Consider the following 20,000-nt stretch of genomic DNA (forward strand, 5'->3'; position numbering starts at 1 on the left):
TATTAGCATCTCTGAAACTAATTTACATGTATTGGAGAAAATGCATTATGGACAACGAAAGCTAAATTTCTCTTTGTCAGAGAAAGCAGTTAAAATAAGAAATGGGAAAGGCTGCATGAAACCTATTATTTTGGTTTGCAATTGTAGGTATGAACTAGTGTGTGTGTGTGTGTGTGTGTGTGTTTGTGCATCCTACAACCAATGAACACAACTAGCACCCGGGTCTGGATTTCTAAATACCATTAGCCAATGAAAGGAATTACATCTCTGTGAAGAAATGGCTGATTTCAGTGCTAGGGCAGGGAAAGTACAAAATTAATGTGCAACAGAAAATAGGAACTGCACACACACAAAATGATGGGATGTGTCAAAAGGACACAGGAGCCCATTTGAAGGGGTTCCAATGGCCAAACCTTAAACAGTTTAAGCAAGAGAACAGGCTGGGCCTGGTGACTCACATCTGTAATCCTGGCACCTTGGGAGGCCAAGGTGGAAGGATCTCTTGAACCCATGGTTCGAGACCAGCCTGGGCAACACATTGACACCCTAGCTCTACAAAAAATTTAAAAATTAACCCAGTGTGGTGGTACGCACCTGTAGTCCCAGCTATTCTGGAGGCTGAGGTGGGAGGATTGCTTGAGCCTGGGAGGTCAAGGCTGCAGTGAGCCATGATTGTGCCACTGCACTTGAGCCTGGGCAACAGAGCAAGACCCTGTCTCAAAAGAAAAAAAAGGACAGAGAGAGAAAGAAAAAAGAAAGTAAATACTAAGAGTAATACATTACGACACATAGAATAAAGTAAGAATCATGAATCCATCCTGACATAAATAAATACAGAGATAAGATGGAAAAGCTCTTCCTTACAGTAGAATTTCAACTAGCAAATAGACATTGAAAAGCATTGTTTGGCAAATACTATGCTAATCACTTTTTTAGGTAAAAACACTTCAACAGAAGCTAGGATGAGTAGGTAAAATAATATAGAAAATGGGATAGTTACTTAGTCTTAAAGATCTTCCCACAAAATACTTACTAATTACAAAGGGAAAAGAGTAACTTTGTAGTGGAGAAACCTCTAGACATCACCCTATCAAGTGATCAAAGTGAACATCCCCAGAAATGGGAAAAACATCATGTGCCTCCTGACATGATACACACAGGACATTGCATGCCTTCTCTGATATTCACAACAAAAATGCAGAACTGAAATTAGTCATGAGGAAACCTCAGCCAAACCCCAGATGTGGGCTATTGTACAAGATAAGTGGCCAGTTATCTTTACAAGTGTCACGGTCATGGAAGACAAAGGACTGAGGAACAGTTCCAGATTACAGAAGATTAAGGAGACATGCAACTTAATGCGTGGGGAGATGCTGCACTGAATCCTGAACCAGAAAAAGAAGATCAGTGGGACAGTTCGTAAAATTTGAATTAGGTCTATAGATCAGATAACAGTGCTGTATCAGTGTTAATTTCCTATGGCTATGTAAAATGTTAATATTTGAGGAATCTGGACAAAAAGTATAAGGAATTTCTTCTGGTACTATTTTTGCAACGTATGTAAATCTGGAGGCCGAATACAGTGGTTCACGCCTGTAATCCCAGCACTTTGAGAGGATGAGGCAGAAAGGATCATTTTGAGGCCAGAAGTTTAAGACCAGCCTGGGCAACATAGGGAGATCCTGTCTCTACAAAATAAAATAATAAATAAATAAATAAATAAATAAATAAATAAATAAATAAATAAATCTGGGGGGAAATAATCAGCCTTTGTAGCCTAGTGTTGCCTCGCCGAGTAGGTAAAGTTCTCTTGGTAAGGTCCTTTTAAGAATTTTCTAAGCTGGTTACTTCTGGATGTGCCAAATTCTGGAAGTGCAGTCAAGCTCACCATAGTCCTCTCTTTTCTTTGCCAGTACAGGTAGCTCTAGCCAGCCTCTGGCCTTCAGACTTTTCCAGGCAAGAGTTGGGAAGCATTGACCAGGCATGGTGGCTCACGCCTGTAATCTCAGCACTCTGGGAGGCCGAGGTGGGTGGATCACTTGAGGCCAGGAGTTCAAGACCAGCCTGGCCAACATGGTGAAACCCTGTCTCTACTAAAAACACAAAAATTAGCCGGGCATGGTGACGGGCACCTGTAGTCCCAGCTACTTGGGAGGCTGAGGCAGGAGAATTGCCTGAACCCGAGAGGCAGAGGTTGCAGGTGAGCCGAGATCGTGACACTGCGCTCCAACCTGGGCAACACAGCAAGACTTCTCAAAAAAGAAAAAAGAAAAAGAGTTGGGAAGTGGACTCTGCACTCCCTTAACTCCAGGAGACACAGGTCACATTTTCCAGATCTCTCTCAGCATATTTTGCTCCAGTACAGGGCAGCACTGCGGCTAATGGAGACTTCTGACTTGATTTCAGGTCCAGGGTAGGAATAGCCCTGACCTCTAGGCCAGTAACTCCTTTCAAAGAAATTCTCTGTATCCTCTGATCAGTCTCCTCAATGACTCTCCTGGTTGCTCTTCTCTATAGTCTGGAGATATGTAATGAACTATATGCCATAGGATGGGTTAGCAACTTCTAGTAGGTTCTGCTTGATTGGTGCACTTTAGAAAGAGGGAGACATGTCAGCTATTTTCCTCAGACTGGAGACTGAACTGGGAGCCGGAGATAATCAGTAAGACCCCATTTAACATTCTGTAGGTTCTCCATGCTACCCATAGAGGGGGCCATACGACGCCATTCTGGATTCTCTTCTTAACTTAAAGGGAAATTTCCACAATGTCCAGAGCCTCGATGTCCTGCAAATGAAGGAGGGGAATGTCCTCTAGTTTCTTGCGGCAAGAACCCATTTAGGTGGCACCAACCTGGTTCCAGTTGGAACAGTATATCTACAAAGGAAAAGTGTTGGGCGTGGTGGCTCACGCCTGTAATCCCAGCACTTTGGGAGATTGAGGCAGGTGGATCACCTGAGCTTGGGAGTTCGAGACCACCCTGACCAACATGGAGAAACCCTGTCTTTACTAAAAATACAAAATTAGCCGGGCATGGTGGCGCATGCCTGTAATCCAAGCTACTTGGGAGGCTGAGGCAGGAGAATCACTTGAACCCGGGAGGCGGAGGTTGCAGTGAGCCAAGACCGTGCCATTGCACTCCAGCCTGGGCAACAAGAGCAAAACTCTGTCTCAAAAAAAAAAAAAAAAAGGAAAAGTGGCGGCATTTACATCCTAAATCTGAAGAATCTAATTCTGTTGGCAGCTCATACGATTGTTGCCATTGAAAACCCTTCTGATTCTGCAGCCAATTAAGCCGACTGAGTTCCTTTCCTCATGGGGGCCCAGTGTGCAATCGCTGCAAACAGCAGCTTCCTTGGTAGTATATGCAGCCTGTTTATTGTATGGGTTGCTCTACGGGACCTTGGAGACAGGCTTTTCAGATGGATGTTCATGTTTCTGACTTTGCATTACCCCAGTGTAGGCTCCGGACAGGCATGCGAGGTGCCTTTGGAAAGCCCCAGGGCACTGTGGCCAGGGTTCACATTGGCCAAGTTATCATGTCCATCTGTACCAAGCTGCAGAACAAGGAGCATGTGATAGAAGCCCTGCACAGGGCCAAGTTCAAGTTTCCTGGCCGCCAGAAGATCCACATCTCAAAGAAGTGGGGCTTCATCAAGTTCAATGCCATTGAATTTGAGGACATGGTGGCTGAGAAGCGGCTCATCCTAGATGGCTGTGGGGTCAAGTACATCCCCAATCGTGGCCTTCTGGACAAGTGGCGGGCCCTGCACTCACGAGGGCTTCCACTGTGCTGCCCCCCTCTTAATATTCACCAATACATTCTACTTCCTGTCCAAAAAAAAAATTAAAACCCTTCTGATGTCAGTCTCATGTCCTCCTGGAATCCTGGCTAGCGGGCTGAGCTGAGCTTTGCTGCTGCCACAGGAGCCACTCCTATTGCTGGCCACCTCACCCCTGGAACCTTCATTAACCAGGTGCAGGCAGCATTCTGGGAGCTGCGTCTGTTGGTAGATACTGATCCCAGGGTGGCCACTGGCCTCTCACAGCAGCATCTCACGATAACCTACCTACCATACCTCTGTGGAACACAGGTTCTCCTCTGCGCTGTGTGGATATTTCCATCCCATGCAACAAGGGAGCTCACTCGGGGGTCTGATGTGGGGAATGCTGGCTCAGGGAGTTCTGCACATGCCTGGCACTGTCTCCTGTGAACACCCATTAGAAATCATGCCTGATCTCTGCTTCTACAGAGATCCCGAAGAGATGGAAAAGCTCATGCCTGTAATCCCAGCACTTGAGGAGGCCGAGGCAAGCAGATCACGAGGTCAGTAAATTGAGACCATCCTGGCTAACACAATGAAACCCCGAATCTATTAACAATACAAAAAATTAGCCCGGCGTGGTGGCACATGCCTGTAGTCCTAGCTACTCAGGAGGCTGAGGCAGGAGAATCACTTGAACCCGGGAGGCAGAGGTTACAGTGAGCCAAGATCACACCACTGCACTCCACACTCCAGCCTGGGTGACAGAACGAGACTCCGTCTCAAAAAAAAAAAAAAAAAAAAAAACAGAAAAGAAAAGAAAAAAAAAAAAAAAAAAACAGGCTACTGCTGAAAAAGCTATGACCACAGACCACAGAGGAATTTCAGATTTCAGGGTGAATGGACTGCTCCAGCTCCTGAGTTCACTGCTACTTAGCCTGAGGTTGCAGACTGGTCGGAGGCATGCAGGTACCCAGTGTCTATCCAGCAGTTCTCTGTTGAAGATGTGGAACACTCAGCCTGCCATGGAAGACTGACCTTCAGCTCTCATTGCTCAGGCCACTAAATGGGTAGGAACAACCAATGTGTGGTCTTAAGCTGTTCTTCCACAAGCTTTTTTTTTTTTTGAGATGAAGTCTTGCTTTGTCATCCAGACTGAAATGCAATGGTGCAATCTTGGCTCACTGAGACCTCTGCCTCCCAGGTTCAACTGATTCTCATGTCTCGGCCTCCCAAGTAGCTGGGATGACAGACGCGTGTCACCACGCCTGGCTAATTTTTCCACATCTTTAGTAGAGACGGGGTTTCACCATGTTGGCCAGACTGGTCTTGAACTCCTGACCTAAGGTGATCCGCCCGCCTCGGCTTCCCAGAGTGCTGGGATTACAGGCATGAGCCACTGCACCCAGCCCCACAGGCTCTTAAGCAACATGAAAATAAGATTGATGGAAAATAAACTTTAGTTTCTAAAAATAACAACAGAGGCAGGCAGATCTCACCAGGTGGGTGGATCACTTGAGGTCAGGAGTTTGAAACCAGCCCGACCAACACGGTGAAACTCTGTCTCTACTAAAAATACAAAAAACTAGCTGGGCGTGGTGGCGCGTGCCTGTGGTCCCAGCTACTTGGGAGGCCAAGGCAGGAGAGTCACTTGAACCTGGGAGTCAGAGTTTGCAGTGAGCCAAGATCGTGCCACTGTACTCCAGCCTGGCAAAAGAGTGAGACTCCATCTCAAAAAAAAAAAAAAGAGACAAATCCCCCAAAGCTGGAACCTAGCTTTTCACAGTGCCCAGAACATAGTATTCATGCAACGCTATGATTCCCCACTGGGAAATTGTAGAAGAAACTGCAACTTCAAAACTTAGGTTAAAAAGCAGCAGTCTTACTGGGCACAGTGACTCACATCTGTAATCCCAGCACTTTGGGAGGTGGGGGGAGCAGATCATCTGAGGTCAAGAGTTCGAAACCAGCCTGGCCAACATGGTGAAACCCCGCCTCTACTAAAACAAAAAAAACAAAACAACAAAAACAAAAACAAAAACACACAACGAAAATTAGCCAGGCGTGGTGGCGGGCGCCTGTAATCCCAGCTACTTAAGAGGCTGAGGCAGGAGAATCGTTTGAACCCAGGAGGCGGAGGTTGCAGTGAGCCAACATTGCATCACTGTCCTGGGCGACAGAGTGAGACTGCGTCTCAAAAACAAAAACAAAAGAACGACAGTCTTAAACTAATGTGTTTGACTAAGATGGATAACAGCGATTGGATTTACACTTCCATTTTAAACAACTAAAAACTTGACAAAATATATGAAATAAGCCTTTTCAGACATCACATAGTCAGCACAGGGCAATCACGCTTGAGAGAGGAAACAGATGATTGCCTAGCTGAGTTCTAGGAGCGTTTCCAGGCCACAGCAAAGGGAGGCGGGATGTGTGGAGCCTGGTCGTCTCCCTGAGTTGAGGTAGCGTTGGGAGTTTGGGGAGGCCCAGGTGGCTAGCGTTTGCAGGGCAGAATACTGGGGAGGAGAGAGTTATACACAGAGAGACCTAGAGAGCTGCAGAAGGCTCCCTTCATGTCTTCAACTGAAGATGAATCAGCAAAGGCTTGTATAGAAACTGTCAGGCCTCTGAGCCCAAGCTAAGCCATCACATCCCCTGTGACCTGCAGGTATACATCTAGATGGCCCGAAGCAACTGAAGATCCACAAAAGAAGTGAAAACAGCCAGGTCTTGCCTTTCCACCATTGTGCTTTGTTCCTGCCCCACCCTCACTGATCAGTAGACCTTATGACAATACACGCTCCCCGCCCCTGCGATCATGTACTTTGTGATATTCCCCGCCCTTAAGAAGGTACTTTGTAATATTCTTCCCACCCTTGAGAATGGACTTTGTAAGATCCACCCCCGCCCACAAAAAAATTTCTCCTAACTCCACTGCCTATCCCAAACCTATAAGAACTAATGATAATCCCACCACCCTTTGCTGACTCTCTTTTCAAACTCAGCCTGCCTGCGCCCAGGTGATTAAAAAGCTTTATTGCTCACCCAAAGCCTGTTTGGTGGTCTCTTCACACAGACGCGCGTGACAGAAACCACTTGAAGCCGGGCGCGGTGGCTCAGGCCTGTAATCCCAGCACTTTGGGAGGCTGAGGTGGGTGGATTACCTGAGGTCAGGAGTTCGAGACCAGCCTGACCAACATGGTAAAACCCCGTCTCTACTAAAAATACAAAAAAATTAGCCAGGGGTGGTGGCGGGCACCTGTAATCTCAGTTACTTGGGACGCTGAGGCAGGAGAATCGCTTGAACCCGGGAGGCGGAGGTTGCGATGAGTTGAGATCAAGCCATTGCACTCCAGCCTGGGCAACAAGAGTGAAAATTCCGTCTCAAAAAAAAGAAAAGAAAAGAAAAGAAAAGAAACCACCTGAAGCTGGAGAAAGAACCCCCTCAAAAGAACCATCCCTAGACCTCACACAGGGCTGTGGATCATTGGTATTCAGGCAGAGTGGGAAAACCTCATCCTGCCCAGGGCATCCAGTAGAATACTCAAGAGTTTTTGCCTCAGAAATGGTGAGAAAACTGGCTCTAGATAATAGGCTGCTTTAATTCCACCTAATGAAACCGAAAAGCAAGATTCACAATGAATCAAACTCATTCTGAGAATCTTAACTGTGTGCCAAAACAAAACTCAATAGTATTATTATTATTATTATTTGAGATGGAGTCTTGCTCTGTCACCCAGGCTGGAGTGCAGTGGCTTGATCTCGGCTTACTGCAGCCTTGACCTCCTGGACTCAAGAGATCCTCCTACCTGAGCCTCCAAGTAGCTGGGTAGCTAGAACTCCAGGTGCATGCCACCCCACCTAGCTATTTTTTTTTTTAATTTTAGTAGAGACAGGGTCTCACTATATTGCCCAGTCTGGTCTTGAACTTCTAGGCTCATGCTATCCCCTGCCTTGGCCTCCCAAAGTGCTGAGATTACAGGAGTGAACCACCATGCTGGACAGTATTTTTTTAAAATACAAGAATATTCAGCATTTGGCCGGGCACGGTGGCTCACGCCTATAATCCCAGCACTTTGGGAGGCTGAGGTAGGCGGATCACTTGAGGTCAGGAGTTTGAGACCAGCCTGGCCAACAGGGAGAAACTCCATCTCTACTAAAAATACAAAAATTAGCCAGACGTGGTGGCACGTGCCTGTAGTCCCCACTACTCAGGAGCCTGAGGCAGAAGAATCGCTTGAACCTGGGAGGTGGAGGTTGCAGTGAGCCGAGACTATGCCACTGTGCTCCAGTCTGGGCAATAGAGGGCGACACCGTCCCAAAAAAAAAAATATTCAGCACTCATCAAGGTAAAACTCACAATACCTGGCATCCTGGCATCCGATCAAAACTTACCTGGTCGCAAAGAAGGAAAATATGACCCACAAGGAGGATAAAAATCAGTCAATCAAAAGAGACAGAAAGCGCGTCAGCCTGCACCTTCCAGAACCTCGTTGAGGTTTGCTTTCTCCTGTTTTCCTCCTCAAACTCCAGCTGCAAATTCAGCAATCCAAGGATGAGTGGATTGTTCTCACTATGACCAGAATTCCCCTGGGATCTGTGCTCGGCAGAGGTGCCATCTCCCGAACCCAGACTGGAGTTGATGATCCAGGGAAGATGCTTCCGGGTCCTGAAGAGGGCTCCTGGACCACCAGCCCCTGAGCCGGCAGCACCACAGCCCCCACTGCGCCTGTCCAGACCTTGTGGGCCCTGGATGTTCAGGTGTGGGTTTAGTGCAGCACTGCTTGCTGCTCCTGTTACTGCAGCCTCAGCCGCATAGATTCGGCTTGTGTTGGCACCTCTCTGTTTTTGTGTGCGTCTGTTTCCTGGCAAGGTTGATCACTCGGCATGTCCGAATACTGCCTACATCGTCTCATGGCACATGCACCCTGCCCACGTGTGTGAAACGAAGCAGAGGATGTATTGTGAACACTGGTGGTCTTGGCTTCTTGTGTTGGTGGCATTGTCCCTAGTCCAGTATTCCCACTGTTGTTGTTATATTATTGAGTTGGGGTTTTGCTCTGTCGCCCAGGCTGGAGTACAGTGGTGCCATCATGTCTCACTGCATCCTCTAAATCTTGGCCTTAAGGGATTCTCCTGGCTCAGGGTCCCTAATAGCTAGGACTACCGCTGGCGCCACTAAACCTGGATAATTTTATTTGTTTTTATTTTTATTTTTATTTTTTTTGAGAGAGAGAGTCTCACTCTGTTGACCAGGCTGGAGTGCAATGGCATTGCAAACTCTGCCTCCCGGGTTCAAGCGAATCTCCTGCTTCAGCCTCCCAAACAGCTGGGATTACAGGTGCCTGCTACCATGCCTAATTTTTGTGGGGTTTTTTGTTTTTGTTTTTGTTTTTGTTTTAGCAGAGACAGGGTTTCGCCATGTTGGCCAGCCTGGTCTCAAACCCCTGACCTCAAGTGATTCACCCACCTCAGCCTCCCTAAGTGCTGGGATTACAGGCGTGAGCCACTGGGCCCAGCCTATTTTTTTATTTTTTGTAGAGACAGGGTCTCGCTATGTTGCCCAGGTTGGTCTTGAACTCCTGAGCCCAGGCAGTCCTCCCAACCTGGCTTCCCAAAGTTTTGGGATTACAGGCATCAGCTGCTGTGGGCTGTTATATTGTATTGTCCAAAATTTTAACTTTCCAACTACTCAAAGTTGTTGAACTTTTACTTTTTTTTTTTTTTTTTTTTTGAGACAGTTTCGCTCCTGTTGCCCAGGCTGGAGTGCAATGGCACGATCTTGGCTCACTGCAACCTCCGCCTCCTGGGTTCAAGCGATTCTCCTGTCTCAGCCTCCTGAGTAGCTGGGATGACAGGCATGTGCCACCACGCCGGGCTAATTTTTATATTTTTAGTAGAGACGGGGTTTCTCCATGTGGGTCAGGCTGGTCTCGAACTCCCGACCTCAGGTGATCAGCCCACCTCGGTCTCCTAAAGTGCTGGGATTACAGGCGTGAGCCACCATGCCCGGCCTGAACTTCTACTTTTATGTAATATCTTCAGTCCTTAGTAAGTATCCTCTACATTTGGGATAAATGTTGTCTTTAGTTTTCAACTACTTTTTCTTTGGCTTATTCTCTCTCTCTCTCTCCCTCCCTCCCTCTCTCTCTCTCTCTCTCTCTCTCTCTCTCTCTGTGTGTGTGTGTGTGTGTGTGTGTGTGTGTGTGTGTGTATTCATGTTTTCTTAATCTATCTGAATCGTTGTGTCGGTTTTCCATGCGAATTTCCAGTTACCTCCACAGTATTCGTTTCAGAATGCTTCCTTTTGGTGCTACTTTTTGATATCTATTTTCTCATACAGTAAACATCGGTTTCTGGTAAAACACACACACACACACACACTCAGATATAACACAAATTATAACACAAATGATGGCTGGGCGCGGTGGCTCTTGCCTGTAATCCCAGCACTTTGGGAGGCCAAGGCAGTTGGATCACGAGGTCAGGAGTTCAAGACCAGCCTGGCCAATATGGTGAAACCCTGTGTCTACTAAAAATATAAAAAATTAGCTGGGTGTAGTGGTGCGCACCTGTAGTCCCAGCTACTTGGGAAGATGAGACAGGAGAATTGCTTGAACCCAGGAGGTGGAGGTTGCAGTGAGCTGAGATCGCACCACTGCACTCCAGCCTGGGCAACACAGCAAGACTCTGTCTCAAAAAAAATTAAAAAAAAAAAAAAAAGGAAAGAAAGAACGCAAATGATAAAATTAGCAGAAAAAGACAATAAACAGATATTACATTACATATGGTCAAGAAGGTAGAAAAAAACCATAGGCATTAAAGGAAAACATGAATGATGTAAAAAAAATAAAAAAAAGTCAAATAGAACTTTTAGGGATATAGCCTGGCGTGGGTGGCGCATGCCTGTAGTCCCAGCTACTTGGGAGGCTAGGCGGGAGAATTGCTTGAACCCAGGAGGTGGAGGTTACAATGAGCGGTGATCGTGCCACTGCACTCCAGCCTGGGCAACAGAGTGAGACTCTGTCTCAAAAAAAGGAACTTTCAGAGATAAACAGTATGTTTAAGATAATGAGAGTCCGGGTGCGGTGGCTCATGCCTGTAATCCCAGCACTTTGGGAGGCCGAGGTGGGTGGATCACGAGGTCAGGAGATCGAGACCATCCTGGCTCACAGGGTGAAACCCCGTCTCTACTAAAAATACAAAAAATTAGCAGGGCGTGGTGGCGGGCTCCTGTAGTCCCAGCTACTTCGGAGGCTGAGGCAGGAGAATGGCATGAAACCGGGAGGCGGAGCTTGCAGTGAGCCGAGATCGCGCCACTGCACTCCAGCCTGGGCGACGAAGGGAGACTCCATCTCAAAAAAAAAAAAAAAAAAAAAAAGATAATGAGAAATACACTGAATGGGATTAACAGCAAATTACATAATAAACAAAAGAAGATTCATGAACAATAGAGATATAGTAATAGAAGTTACCAAAAATGAGCCGGGCGCAGTGGCTCACGCCTGTAATCACAGCACTTTGGGAGGCCGAGGGGAGCGGATTACGAGGTCAGTAGATCGAGACCATCCTGGCTAACACGGTGAAACTCCGTCTCTACTAAAAATACAAAAAAATTAGCTGGGCATGGTGGCGGGCGCCTGTAGTCCCAGCTACTCAGGAGGCTGCGGCAGGAGAATGGCGTGAACCCGGGAGGCGGAGCTTGCAGTGAGCCGAGATCGCGCCACTGCACTCCAGCCTGGGCAACAGAGCGAGATTCCGTCTCGGAAAAAAAAAAAAGTAGTTATCAAAAATGAAACATTGAGGAAAAAAAGACTGAAAAAAATAAAGTATCAGTGAGCTATGGGACAAATCAAATATCCTAATGTATGTGGAGCTGGAATCTCTTAGGAGAGGAGGTAAAAGAGGGAACAGGAAAATATTTTAATATTTTAAATAATAATGGCTTCAAATGTTGTATATTTAATGGAAACCATATGTCCACAGATCCAAGAAAATCAAAGAACCGCAGACGAAAGAAACATGAAACTATATTATATTTTACTGTATAATATATATACTACCTATTATAATCAGATTGCTTAAAATCAGGAATAAAGAGAAAATCTTAAAAGTAATCAAGAATAAGACATTGCATAGAGAGGAAAAAAATATAAAAATGACAGCTGACTTCTTGTTAGAAGAAAAAAATAAAGCAAGCCAGAAGACATTGGGGCAACATCTTTAAACTACTAAAAGAAAAAAACTTCTGTCAGGCGCGGTGGCTCACGCCTGTAATCCCAGCACTTTGGGAGGCTGAGGAGGCGGATCACCTGAGGTCAAGGGTTCGAGACCAGCCTGACCAACATGGAGAAATCCCATCTCTACTAAAAATAAAAAATTAGCCAGGCGTGGTGGCGCATGCCTGTAATCCCGGCTACTCGGGAGGCTGAGGCAGGAGAATCACTTGAACCCGGGAGGCGGAGGTTGCAGTGAGCCGAAATGGTGCAATTGCACTCCAGTCTGGGCAACAAGAGCAAAACTCTGTCTGAAAAAGAAAAAAAGAAAGAAAGAAAGAAAGAAAACTTCTAAAAAAAAAAAAAAAAAAATGAGAGGCCAAGTGTGGTGGCTCAAGCCTGTAATCCCAGCACTTTGGGAATCCAAGGCAGGAGGATTGCTTGAGCCCAGGAGTTGGAGACCAGTCTGGCGAACATGGAGAAACCCTGTCTCAATAACACATACAAAAATTAGCCAGGTGTGGTCTAGCACACACCTGTAGTCCTAGCTACTGGGGACGCTGAGATGGGATGATCGCTTGAGCCCAGGAGTTTGAAGCTGCAGTGAGCTGTGATCACACTCCAGCCTCGATGACCGTGAGACCCTGTCTCAAAACAAACAAACAAACAAAACAGAGGATATTTTTTGTCCTTTGGTTAGGGAAAGATATTTCGAGATATTTTAGACACTACATCAAAAGCATGCTCCATATGAGAAAGAACCTGATAAATGAGATTTCATCAAAATTAAAATCTTCTACTCTTCAAAAGACACTGTTAAGGAAATGAAAAGATAATTCACAGGCTGGGAGAAAATATTTGCAAATCACCTAGATGATAAAGAACTTGTATCCAGAATATATAAACCTCCCAAAACTCAATAATGAGAAACCAATAACCCAACTTTAAAAAATGGGCATAAAAACCTGGCAAGATGGCTCAAGCCTCTAAGCCCAGCTACTCAGGAAGCTGAGATGAGAGGATTACTTCAGGCCGGGAGTTCCAGACCAACCTGAGCAACATAGTGAGACCTCGTCTCTTAAAAAAAAAAAATGATGGGGGATGAAGGGCCAGGTGTGGTGGCTCACACCTGTAATTCCAGCACTTTCGGAGATCTAGGAGGGCAGATCACCTGAGGTCAGGAGTTCAAGACCAGCCCGGCCAACAGGGTGAAACCCTGTCTCTACTAAAAATACAAAAATTAGCCAGGTGCAGCGGCGGGCACCTGTAACCCCAGCTACTCGAGAGGCTGAGCCAAAGGCATTGATCACTTGAGGTCAGGAGTTCGAGACCAGCCTGACCAACACGGTAAGACTCTATCTCTACTAAAAATAGAAAAAAATAGAAAAATTAGATGGGCATGGTGGCGCGTGCCTGTAATCTCAGCTATTTGGGAGACTGAGGCAGGAGAATCGTTTGAACTCGGGAGGCAGAGGTTGCAGTGAGCTGAGATCGTGCCACTGCACTCCAGCCTGGGCGACAAAGCAAGACTCTGTCTCAAAAAAAAAAAAAAAAAAAAAGAAGAAGAAGGCAAAATACTTAACAAAAGGAGGCAAAAGATTTAAACAGACATTTCACCAAAGATGATATGTGAATAGCAAATAAGCACATGAAAACACATTGACCATCATTAGTCATTAGGGAAATGCAAATTAAAACCGCAATAAGATGCCTCTGCACACATAGTAGATCATCTGAAATGAAATTGTATTAGTGAGGATGAGGATGTGTAGGAACTAAAACAATCACACATGGCAATTTACTGTAAAATGGTACAGTAACTTCAATAACTTTGGAAAACAGGTTGGCCATTTCTTTACTTTTTCTTCTTCTTCCTCTTCTTTTTTTTTTTTTTTTTTTTGAGACAGTCTCACTCTGTTGTCCAGGTGGGAGTGCACTGGTGCGATCTCAGCTCATGCAGCCTCGACCTCCCAGGCTCAGGCAAGAGCTCAGACAATCCTCTCACCTCAACCTCCTGAGTAGCTGGGACCACAGGCATGCGCCACCACACCCGGCTAATTTTTTTTGTATTTTTAGTAAAGACCAGGATTTGCTATGTTGCCTCACAGGTTCAAGCGATTCTTGAGCCTCAGCCTCCCGAGTAGCTGCATTTACAGGTGTGCACCACCACGCCACCACACCTGGCCCTGGCTCTGCAATTTCTTAAAGAGTTTAATATGGGCAGGCACGGTAGCTGGTGCCTATAATCCCAGCACTTTGGGAGGCCAAGGTGGTAGGGTTGCTTCAGCTCAGGAGTTGGAGACCAGCCTGGGCAACATAGTGAAACCCTGTCTTTACTAAAAATACAAAAAATCGGCAGCATGCGGTGGCAACTGCCTGTAGTCCTGGCTACTCAGGAGACTGAGGTGGGAGGATTTGCTTAAACCCGGGAAGTCAAGGCTGCAGTGAGCAGAGATCACGCCATAGCACTCCAGCCTGGGCAACAGAGAGAGATCTTGTCTCAAAAAAAAAGAAAAGAAAAAAGAAAAGATCTTAACATAGATGTTCCAGATGAACCACTTTTTCACCACTACATGTTTATTCAAGAAAAATCAAAGCAGATGCTTACATATAAACATTGTCCACAAATATACACAGAAGCTTTTTAGGGGGAAAATATTAATTTTTCCTATTTATTTTTAAATTGACAAATTAACGCATATATATATATATATATTTATACTGTACAACAGGATGTTTTAAAATATGCATACAGGCCGGTCGCGGTGGCTCACGCCTGTAATCCCAGCACTTTGGAAGGCTGAGGTGGGCGGATCATGAGGTCAGGAGATCAAGACCATCCTGGCTAACACAGTGAAACACCGTCTCTACTAAAAATATAAAAAATTAGCCAGGCATGGTGGTGGGCGCCTGTAGTCCCAGCTACTCTGGAGGCTGAGGTAGGAGAATGGCATGAACCTGGGAGGCGGAGCTTGCAGTGAGCCGAGATCGTGCCACTGCACTCCAGCCTGGGTGACACAGCGAGACTCCGTCTCAAAAAAAAAAAAATAAATAAATAAATAAAATATTCATACATTGTAGAATGGTTATTAACCATTAACAAATTCATTGCCTCACATACTTATTATTTATTTGTGGTGATATTGTATAATATGAAATATATTTGGTCTGTGTGCCAGTTCCTGTCACCCTGTCACGAGAAATTCCTAAAACCCTTGTAATTTTCTGAGTGATAGGAGTGCATTTTGAAATTCACAATGAGCCTTTTTTGTGAATTATTTTATTTTAATTTTTTATTTCAATACGTTTTTGGGAAACAAGTGGTGTTAGCTATCTTTTTTTATTATTATTATACTTTAAGTTCTGGGATACATGTTTAGAACGGGCAGGTTTGTTACATAGGTATACACATGCCATGGTGGTTTGCTGCACCCATCAACCAGCCATCTACATTAGGTATTTCTCCTAATGCTATCCCTCCCCTAGCCCCCCACCCGCTGACAGGCCCCAGTGTGTGATGTTCCCCTCCCTGTGTCCATTGTTCCCCTCCCTGTGTCCATGTGTTCTCACTGTTCAACTCCCACTTATGAGTGAGAACATGCAGTGTTTGGTTTTCTGCTCCTGTGTTAGTTTGCTGAGAAGGATGGTTTCCAGCTTCATCCATGTCCCTGCAAAGGACATGAACTCATCCTTTTTTATGGCTACACAGTATTCCATGGTATATATATGCCACGTTTTCTTTATCCAGTCTCTCACTGATGCGCATTTTGTTTTGTTTTGTTTTGTTTTGAGATGGAGTCTCGCTCTGTCACCCAGGCTGGAGTGTAGTGGCATGATCTCAGCTCACTGCAACCTCCGCCTCCTGGGTTCAAGTGATTATCCTGCCTCAGCCTCCTGAGTAGCTGGGACTACAGGGGCATGCCACCACACCTGGCTAATTTTTTGTATTTTTAGTAGAGACGGGGTCTCACCATGTTGGCCAGGCTGATCTCGAACTCCTGACCTCAGACGATCCACTCACCTCAGTCTCCCAAAGTGCTGGGACTACAGGTGTGAGCCACTGTGCTCCGTCTCTTTTTTTTTTTTTCTTTTGAGACAGAGTCTAGCTCTGTTGCCCAGGCTGGAGTGCAGCGGTGCCATCTCGGCTCACTGCAACCTCCACTTTCTGGGTTCAAGCGATTCTCCCACCTCAGCCTTAGGCTGGCCTCTAACTCCTGAGCTCAAAGTGCTGGGACTACAGGTGTGAGCCACCTTGCCCGCCAAGCCCCTTTTGATCACACTTGAGTTTACAATAACGAGGTGGGTCAGGGTGGGGCCCCTAGATAGCCTCAGGATAGGGCTGGCCACCAGAAAGACCAAGTGATTAGAGGATTGTAACTTTCAGCTCCACTGACTGACGTCTGGGAAGAGGTGGGTGAGGTTGGAGACTAGGCCTTATAAAAACTCTTATTTTTATTTCTTGTTGTTGTTGTTTTGAGACAGCCTTGCTCTGTTGCCCAGGTTGGAGTGCAATGGCGTGATCTCGGCTCACTGCAACCTCTGCTTCCTGGGTTCAAGCGATTCTCCTGCTTCAACCTTCCGAGTAGCTGGAATTACAGGTATCCGCCATCATACCCAGCTAATTTTTGTGTTTTTGTAGAGACAGGGTTTCACCATGTTATGCAGGCCGGTCTTGAACTCCTGAACTCAGGTGATTCGCCCGCCTCAGCCTCCCAAAGTGCTGGGATTGCAGGCATGAGCCACCGCGCCCGGCCATGTTTTTAAATTAATAAAAATTTTAGGGACCCAGTACAGTGACTCACGCCTGTAATCCCAGCAAGTTGGGAGGATGAGGTGGGTGGATCACTTGAGGTCAGGAGTTTGAGACCAGCCTGGCCAACATGGTGAACCTTTGTCTCTATTAAAAATACAAAAATTACCCAGGCGTAGTGGTGCCTGCCTGTCATCCCAGCTACTAAGGAGGCTGAGGAAGAATTGCTTGAACCTGGGAGGCAGAAGTTGCAGTGAGCTGAGATCGCACCATTGCATTCCAGTTTGGGCAACAGAGCAAGACTCCATCTCAAAAAAGAAAAAAAAATTTTTTTTTTAAATTAAAATAAAGGGGTTTTTTGTAGAGATGGGGGTCTCAGTATATGCCCAGGCTGGTCTTGAACTCCTGTGCTCAAGTGATCCTCCTACATGAGCCTCTCAAAGTGTTCGGGTTACAGGCATGAGCCACTGCTCCTGGCCAAAGCCTCATAAAACCTGTTGAACAACACTTGATGGGCCCGGTGCGTTGGCTCACACCTGTAATCCCAGCTCACACCTGTAATTCCAGCACTATGGGAGGTTAAGGCGGGAGGATCACCTGAGGTCAAGAGTTAGAGACCAGCCTGGCCAACATGGTGAAATCCCGTCTCTAATAAAAATACAAAAATTAGCTCGTCGTGGTGGTGCACCTCTGCAATCCCTGCTACTTGGGAGGCTGAGGCAGGAGAATCGCTTGAACCCCGGAGGCAGAGGTTGCAGTGAGCCGAGATTGCACCATTGCACTCCAGCCTGGGCAACAGAGTGAGACTCCATCTCAAAGAAAAAAAAAAAAGCCGGGCACGGTGGCTCATGCCTGTAATCCCAGCACTTTGGGAGGCCGAGGCAGGTGGAATGCTTGAGGTCAGGAGTTCAAGACCAGTCTGACCAACATGGTGAAACCCCGTCTCTACTAAAAGTACAAAAATTAGCTGGGCGTGGTAGTGGGTGCCTGTAATCCCAGCTACTCTGGAGGCTGAGGCAGGAAAATCGCTTGAACCTGGGAGGTACAGGTTGCAGTAAGCGGAGATCGTGCCATTGCACTCCAGCCTGGGCGACAGAGTGAGACTCCGTCTCACAAAAACAAGCAAAAAAACTAAAAAAAAAAAAAAAAAAAAAAAAAAAAAAAAGACTTGATGAGCTGAGTAAAAGCATCCATGGCCAGGAGAGTGGCACACTTCATCTCCATGAAGACAGAAGCTCCTATGTTGATGACCTACCCTTTCAGACCTCCCCCCACGTACTTCATCTGGTGGTTCATCTGTGTCCTATTTATTTATTCATTTATTTTTTGTTGATACAAATTTGATGTACATATTTTGGACGGTACATGTGATAATTTGATACATTCATATAATCAAATCAGGGTAATTGGAATATCCATCACCTGAAATATTTATCTTTTCTTTATGTTGGAATATTCAAATTATTTTTTCTAGCTAATTTGGAATGTACCATCAATTAATGATAACTATAATCATCCTACTGATCTATTGAACAGTAAGTGGTCTTACTTCTTGTATCAAAATATATTTGTACTCATTAATCAACCTCTCTTCATCACTCCCTTCCTCCCATCTGTGTCTTTTTTTTTTTTTTTTTGAGACGGAGTTTTGCTCTTGTTGCCCAGGCTGGAGTGCAATGGCGCAATCTCGGCTCACCGAAACCTCTGCCTCCCAGGTTCAAGCAATTCTCCTGACTCAGCCTCCCAAGTAGCTGGAGTTACAGGCATGCACCACTATGCCTGGCTAATTTTGTATTTTTAGTAGATACAGGGTTTCTCCATGTTGGTCAGGCTGGTCTCGAACTCCAGACCTCAGGTGATCTGCCTGCCTCGGCCTCCCAAAGTGCTGGGATTACAGGGGTGAGCCACCGCGTCTGGGCATCTGTGTCTTATATAATGTCTTTTTTGTTTGTTTGTTTGAGACAGAGTCTCGCTCCGTTCCCAGGCTGGAGTGCAGTGGTGCAATCTTGGCTCACTGCAACCTCTGACTCCTGGGTTCAAGTGATTCTCATGCCTCAACCTCCCAAGTAGGGGCCTGCCACCACGCCCAGCTAATTTTTTTTTTTTTTTTTGAGATAGAGTCTCACTCTGTCTGGCCCAGGCTGGAGCACAGTGGTGCGAATCTCGGCTCACTGCAGTTTTCGCCTCCCGGGTTCAAACGATTCTCCTATCTCAGCCTCCTGAGTAGCTGGGACTACAGGCGTCTGCCACCACACCCAGCTAATTTTGTATTTTTAGTAGAGATGGAGTTTCACCATTGTTGGCCAGGCTGGTCTCGAACTCCTCAGGTGATCCACCCGCCTCGGCCTCCCAAAGTGCTGGGATTACAGGCACGAGCCACTGAGCCTGACCTATTTTTTTTTTTTATTTTTATTTTTTGAGACGGAGTCTCGCTCTGTCACCCAGGCTGGAATGCAGTGGCGCGATCTCGGCTCACTGCAAGCTCTGCCTCCTGGGTTCACGCCATTCTCCTGCCTTAGCCTCCCAAGTAGCTGGGACTACAGGCGCCCACCACCACGCCCAGCTAATTTTTTGTATTTTGTTTAGTAGAGATGGGGTTTCACCATGTTAGCCAGGCTGGTCTCGATCTCCTGACCTCAGATGATCCTCCTGCCTCAGCCTCCCAAAGTGCTGGGATTACACGCGTGAGCCACTGCTCCTAGCCTGCTCTATAATTTATAACAGCACAAGACTAGAAACAACCCAAATGTCCATTAATAAGGAACTGGTTAAATAGAGTATATCCACACTATGCAGCTGTAAAATAGAAAATGCAGCTGTGAATGTGAGAAAAAAACTTTATATGCTGCCATAGAGTGGTGTCTAGAAGATGCTGCTAAGTGAGAGAAAAGAAAGAAGAAAATGCAAAGCAATGAATAGAGTATTGTATATTATTTGTTATCTAAGAAAGTATTTCCTAGCTCTATCCATTGAAAAACACTAGAAAAACAACCAATGCAATAGCAATGAGTGCTTTTCATAACCAGAATGTGGTCTCTAATGCCACTTTCCACTGAAAGGAACCAGAGTCCTTAAAGAAATGGCTTAATCTATGTTGGGGCAGAAAATGTACAAGGTGAACCTGGAATTATTATTTTTTAATTGAAAGCAAGTTTATTAGGAAAGTAAAGGAATAAAGAATGGCTATTCCATAGGCTGAGCAGCCTGAACCTGGAATTTTTATTTTATTTTATTAGAGATGAGGTTAGGCCGGGCGCGGTGGCTCATGCCT

General features: G+C 45.9%; 1 protein-coding gene and 1 non-coding gene across 2 annotated transcripts; both read left to right on the forward strand.

Annotated features, from left to right (window-relative positions):
- Window positions 1-1,363: 1,363 nt before the first annotated feature.
- Window positions 1,364-9,969, forward strand: LOC117980176 (large ribosomal subunit protein uL16-like). The gene has a single exon (XM_055112864.1). It carries the CDS (start codon window positions 3,365-3,367, stop codon window positions 3,848-3,850), a length of 486 nt encoding a protein of 161 aa, XP_054968839.1. The 5' UTR covers window positions 1,364-3,364; the 3' UTR covers window positions 3,851-9,969.
- LOC112439957 (small nucleolar RNA SNORA70) lies at window positions 3,280-3,414 on the forward strand. The gene has a single exon (XR_003028175.1). It is a non-coding gene; the product is annotated as a small nucleolar RNA SNORA70 (small nucleolar RNA).
- Window positions 9,970-20,000: the final 10,031 nt, after the last annotated feature.

This window comes from Pan paniscus, chromosome 4 (assembly GCF_029289425.2).
Source record: "Pan paniscus chromosome 4, NHGRI_mPanPan1-v2.0_pri, whole genome shotgun sequence".
Lineage (NCBI taxonomy): Eukaryota > Metazoa > Chordata > Mammalia > Primates > Hominidae > Pan > Pan paniscus.

Bases quoted from the DNA above. Each gene is read 5' to 3' on its own strand.
- LOC117980176 (XM_055112864.1), top strand. From the start codon at position 3,365: ATGCAGCCTGTTTATTGTATGGGTTGCTCTACGGGACCTTGGAGACAG.